This window comes from Coregonus lavaretus, assembly GCF_964263955.1.
Source record: "Coregonus lavaretus genome assembly, contig: HAP1_SCAFFOLD_55, whole genome shotgun sequence".
Taxonomy (NCBI): domain Eukaryota; kingdom Metazoa; phylum Chordata; class Actinopteri; order Salmoniformes; family Salmonidae; genus Coregonus; species Coregonus lavaretus.
Genome location: NW_028161934.1, coordinates 3,430,752 through 3,437,144, shown reverse-complemented (window position 1 = coordinate 3,437,144; position 6,393 = coordinate 3,430,752). Strand labels below are relative to the sequence as shown.

The following is a 6,393-nucleotide window of genomic DNA, read 5'->3' as shown; positions in this document are numbered from 1 at the left end:
TACACCGAAGTTAGATGGTAATTAAAATACGTAAATCCCAAAATGGTGACAAATACTGACATTTAATCAATTACAAATTACATGACCCTTCCCTGTACCAAAAAAATAATAAACCCTCCCCAGACTGAAATTGAAAAAACATAACCTTCCCCCATTTTCGTCCAGAAATACAGTAATTAGGTACATTTCTGCATGTCCCTAAAGTGTAATTGGTTTATACTATAGTCCAGTTGGAGGCGGTAATGCAAGAGATTGGATGCCAACCACCATTAAAGCCCACTGAAGAAGAAGAATTTCGTCATTGCAAATATTTTCCAATATGTGAGATCATTTACTTATTCTCAGTAATATCGTATTGCTTTGGAATCGTGACGTTATTTACTGTGGAGGAAATACCCTGACTCTTAGAAGGGATTGCGTGACCCAGCATAACAACTTGAACGCGTTATACGTTTTTCCATTAATTGCCGAATGAGATTCCTAGATCCTTTCTCTAATATCTCTGCCATGAGCTCATAAATCGAGATAGCTGTGTATTTTACTACTGCATGGCCAGTGTGAGCCAGAATGCTAACTAGCCAGCTACATGTCAGTCAGTAGTTGTCCTTCCAAATGCGGTGGTCACTGGATAAACTAGCTATGAATTGAACATTTGTCAGAAAACGAACTAGTAGCCAGTTGTTGTTGTCCATGGTGGAATCATATCTAACCCACAGGCTCTTGGAGGTTATGTACATACACGAGCTCCGGAATTTAGCTAACGTAGCGTCGCGAATTAGCATTAATCTAACTAGCTCAGCTGTATTATAACAAAACGGATGATATGAATCAAACACTAGCTAGCTAGCAAGCCATCCTCGGCGACAATGCTATTGTGGCGCTGGAATGTCAGATACATGTTTTAATTTTATGTTAACTGTCATTGAAGTTGATGGTTACCACTGATTTCAGATATGAAGAAAGATCAACTGTCCGCCATTTTTTATGTTTCGTTCAGAGTGAAAGTAAGATTCCCGGCAAACCCGTTGTGAACACTTAAAACAAAGTAACTGTACTGCTGTAGCCAACACATTTCTGGTCTAAGACAAGTTGTCTGATGAAGAAACGCTAAAGAAACAATAGATTCTGCAATGGATCCGGTAAGTCTGGTTTCCTTTTAACAGTATAGGCCTGCTATGCTGTTTAAAATGTATAGGCCTAGTTATCATCTTTGATCCACCACATTCCTGTGTTCTGTGTTAGTGGCTGGACCCAAAAAAAAAAACATGACGGTAAAACTTGTTGGGATTTTTTTTTCTAAAGCTAAGTAACCTACTACTTTATCATGTGTAGGAATCTGTGTCTATTACTTAATTATCTCTCCTTCCTCCCAAAGTGTGCACTCGTTCACCTCCACTAATTTGAAAGTCAGATGATCCATTATATGACCAGATCCTCAAATGGCCACTCTAACATTGAAAATACTTGTGTGGGGTTTATCAGTGGTTGGCATCGAACGTTATGGTGCATTATGCCACCTACTGTAATGGAGTGTGGGCCAGAGACAAGGATCGAGGAACTTAATCCCACCTGCCAGCCCCGTTTCTCTTTAAAAAGATAACATATTTGCGACTGTATCTAACAATGTTCTACTCAGTATGCTTATCAAACTCAATCCTGTACCCCCTTCTCCCTCATACTGGATCAGTCTCTCTCTTTCCCTATCATACTGCCCACACTGTATCAGTGCATGCTCCACTGTCTCTGTTTCCTGGCAGTAATCACACCTTCCTGTTGGATGCTTTCCTATCACATTTAACCCTCCTGTTATGTTGTGGGTCAATTTGACCCGTTTCCACTTTTGCGTTGTCTAAAATACTAGTTAACCACTCTTTTTCGCCATGAAATTACATGACTTTTCCTCATTTAGGGTCATGAACCTAACTGCAAAATGTGGACACACTGATGTGTTGTGGAATGTCTGTGTACATTTTGTATACAAACATGATGTTGTGGGTCATTTTGACCCGGAGGCTTTCATGTGTATATATATTTGCACAGGTGCAAAACAAAAAAGTGTCTTTGATTTATTTTGTTTTGACTGGTCCTGGTTGCACTTTTAGAATTGTGTTTGGGTTAAAAAGGGCTTTCCCAAGCTTCTCCTCAGTGTGAGAGCAGCAGGTCCCTGACACAGACACTCAAAAATGAGCTCCAAAAGATTTTCAATCAATGAAGTCTTATCACAAATTCTGGACTGTGACAGTGAAAAAGAAGAAGAGGTTTCAGAGACAGAGGATATTTCAGAGATAGAGGACAATGCTGTTGATGATCCAGATTTTGTCTTCATTGAAGAGGATTCAGAGGAGGAGTCTGCCGTACCATCCCCTACATCAGATGAGAGACAGATCATGCAACAAGCATCATCAAGAGAAGAGAAGACATGGAAGTCTAAAGATGGTCATATTGAATGGTCACCGTCACCACAACGAGGTCAAGGTAGACTCTCAGCTTCCAATGTAATAAAAATGGTTCCAGGACCTACACGATTTGCTGTCACTCGAGTCCATGACATACAATCAGCTTTTGAGCTCTTTTTACCCCAAGCAATCGAGAAGATTGTTCTGGACATGACCAACTTGGAGGGGAGCCGTGTGTTTCAAGAGAACTGGAAGCCACTGGATCGGATTGACTTGCATGCATACATTGGATTGCTCATATTAGCTGGAGTCTACCGGTCAAACGGAGAAGCAACGGCCAGCCTGTGGAATGAAGAGAATGGAAGGCCAATATTTCGGGCAACAATGTCTCTACAAGAATTCCACATAATTTCTCGGGTGATTCGCTTTGATAACCGTGATACCAGACCGGGTCGACGTGAAAGAGACAAACTAGCTGCAATCAGAGATGTATGGGATAAATGGGTGGAAATTCTACCGTTACTGTACAATCCCAGTCCTCATGTTACAGTTGATGAACGCCTTGTTCCATTCAGAGGACGTTGTCCCTTCAGACAGTATATGCCAAACAAGCCTGCAAAATGTGGCATCAAAATATGGGCAGCATGTGATGCCACATCAAGCTATGCATGGAATATGCAAGTTTACACTGGGAAGCCACCCGGCGGAGTGCCTGAGAAAAACCAGGGGATGCGGGTGGTGCTGGACATGAGTGAAGGGCTGCAAGGTCATAACATCACGTGTGACAACTTCTTCACATCCTACCGCCTTGGTGTTGAACTACAGAAGAGAAAGCTGACCATGGTTGGAACAATCAGAAAAAACAAACCTGAACTTCCCAGTGAGCTTCTGAAAATGCAGGGCAGAACTGTGCATTCCTCTAAATTTGCTTTCTCTGAAAATGCAACTGTTGTTTCATACTGCCCAAAGAAGAACAAGAATGTTCTTGTAATGAGCACAATGCACAAAGATGCATCGCTGAGTGCAAGAGAGGACATCAAGCCACAAATAATACTGGACTACAATTCCACCAAAGGAGGAGTTGACAATTTGGATAAAGTCACAGCAACATATAGTTGTCAGCGCATGACTGCCCGCTGGCCTTTGGTGATTTTCTACAACATTGTGGATGTGTCTGCTTACAATGCCTATGTCCTGTGGACTGAAATCAACCAGCAATGGAATGGTGGCAAATTGTACCGACGCCGGCTTTTCCTAGAGGAGCTCGGCAAAGCTCTCATCACTCCCAAGATCCAGAGGAGAGTCCGGCCTCCTCGGTCGACAGCAGCTGCATCTGCCGTCCAGAAAATTCAAGCTGGACCATCAACACATGCCTCCAATCAACCAGAAATGGATCCAGTGGATACAGGCAGTGGCAAGAAACGGAAAAGATGCCAGCTCTGCCCCCCTCGACAAGACAGTAAAACAAGCACCACTTGTGTAGAATGCAATAAATACATCTGCAGAAAGCACACACACACATTGTGTTCAACATGTAGAGAGAAAGACTGAAGGGATAATATGGACCAATAGGGGGGGAAAAAACCTACTTGGGGAAACTGAAAAATCTTGTTTGTGAGAAAGGAAATATATTTAACAAATAGTTCTTAAATATTGTTTAAAAAAAATAAAAAGTATTGTATTTCTTCTTTCTGAAATGTCTGATAAGACAAAATAAAGTTGTTTCTGTTTTTACTTAATTCTTTGACTGTCTTGAGTGTGTTTAAACTGTGCGGGTCAATTTGACCCGTAACATAATGGATGTCATTTTTTTCCAGCAAAGCACAAGGGTTAATGACTTATTCAGCTGGCTGTGTCCCACCCTTAGCCTTGTAAGGATGGCCTCCTCTCTTCTGTCCATTCCTACCATCCTCCCCTACATTACTCTGTACCTGGAATAGGGGCGGCAGATAGCCTAGTGGTTTAGAGCGTTGGGCCAGTAACCCGAGCCGACAAGGTGAAAAATCTGTCAATGTTCCTTTGAGCATCTTAACCCTAATTGCGCCTGTAAATTGTTCAAGATAAGCACATCTGCTAAATGACTAAAATGTAAACAATGAATAGATGCCTGCCCTGAGTGTCACTGTTCCACTTTTCCTGCCATCTCTGCACCACCACTGCCCATATCATTCCCTTAGCCTCGCTTATTAGCACCTCCACCTCCTGTCTCCTAAGGGCCTGTTTAGCTAGCACATCTACTTCCTACATTCCCTTCCACCCACACATGGGCCGGGACCTAAGCAAAGCTTATATGGACACCCATCTGTCTCACCCAGGCATGAATTTGAATTCCCTCATATAGCAGGCCTTGTCTGCTATGTTAGCTAAATGATTACAGACTCATCAACACAGCACGAGTCAGAACATATAACTACTCTGTCTGGCTTGACTTCCTCCACCCATTGCAAGGCTAAACGTACGGCCATCAGCTCTGCCATGTACACAGCCAGGTGGTCTGTAATACGTCTCCTGACAGCCACCCCCACTTTCCTGTTCAACAAAGGCTGATCCAGTCTGACCTGTCTTTGGATCTTTTGATCCATCTGTATATATGGGCAAAAAAATACTGATTTACAGTTTCCAGTCGCCTTTTAAAGAACTCGCAAGGATCAACCCCCTCCCTGTCTTTCCGTACTCTCTCCAACACTTGTAAATCAACTACTGGAGGTGGGAGTAGCCATGGTGGACTCACAGGGATAGGTACCGTGGGGCTAAAGTCCCTACCATACAATCCCATCTGCCTCGCCTGGTTATCACCCACCCATCCAAAGCTTTTATTCTGTCCATGTTCATGCTCCCAACTTTTCTGTAGCACCCCTTTTGTGGGGTGAGACACCCCATGTTCCTGTAAGTTAACCCAATAATTAATTGGCAGTGATTGCCTTCTAATATGTAATGGCAATGAAAATAAATGTATTTTAAAGAATGTAAAGCTGTCGTTACCACAGCCACAATGCCTAAAATGTTTATCGTAGAAATTCATGGAAACAAAAATGTGCTTTTTTGATTTTAAGGTTAGGGTCAGGCACAAGGTTAGCAGTGTGGTTAAGGTTAGGTTTAGGATTACAATTTTAAGAAGAACAATTGTAGAAATAGGTGTGGTTTATGGCTTTGTGGCTGTGGTAACTAGTGAAGACCTGTCACTAGGTTTTTTTCTCTCAAGTTGCTGGCATTACATTTTACATTTTAGTCATTTAGCAGACGCTCTTATCCAGAGCGACTTACAGTTAGTGAGTGCATAAATTTTTCATACTGTCATGTATATTTGATCAAATAAGCCACATGTCACCTCTTCCTGTTTTGAAAGGAAATGACTGGTATAAGAAATATGGTGGAAACTCTGACTAGCCCATGCCTCCACCAACCCAATGCTATTAGATTTGTGGGATGTAGTGAATGATTGAACATTTCAGGAGAAATGAGATATTCTAGGGATGCACCCAAATCAATCAGAGGTGTAGACTAAATTAATCAAATGTTTGGTTTAATGATAAACTGTTTAATATTTCTTATGGCCAACAGGACAAAGCTAGCCCGTTCCCCTCCACCCTCCCGGAGTCCCCAGGTCAAACGCCTCCCGGTACCGCTTTGGGTCTGGTCGACTGCAGGAAAACACCGGGGCAGAGTGGAACTGAGAGAGGAGGAGGAGAAGAGAAGGAAGATGGAGATTTGATTTCATTAAGTAAGAACCATGGTGTGTAGATTAGACTACAGTCTTCTTCTGTAACAATAGTGGAGGTGCATAAAGATGGCGGCCCGCATGTACTTACCACAAATTCCTTGTTTTGCTAAATTCACTGTATTGTACATTGCTCTCCTTTACTGTTTTTTTGGTATGGTCATTAGCATTGTAAACATGATCCCAATTTTAGCTTCAAGACGCTGGCAATTTGAAAAAAAAACGAAAAAATAGATTGTGTTGATTTATTGGAACATTGAACAATGTCGCACACCATAG

At 42.1% G+C, this 6,393-nt stretch overlaps 1 protein-coding gene across 2 annotated transcripts in view; it reads left to right on the top strand.

Moving 5' to 3' along the window:
• The first annotated feature begins 425 nt into the window (after nucleotides 1–425).
• Nucleotides 426–6,393, top strand: part of LOC311119924 (uncharacterized protein) — a 31,026-nt gene continuing 25,058 nt past the window's right edge. For both annotated transcript variants that reach the window (XM_084194570.1, XM_084194569.1), the window contains exons 1-2: nucleotides 426–1,139; nucleotides 5,958–6,117. In XM_084194570.1, the coding sequence (XP_084050696.1) occupies nucleotides 1,131–1,139; nucleotides 5,958–6,117 (169 nt within the window). In that variant the 5' untranslated portion in view covers nucleotides 426–1,130. The remainder of the gene's footprint in view (nucleotides 1,140–5,957; nucleotides 6,118–6,393) is intronic.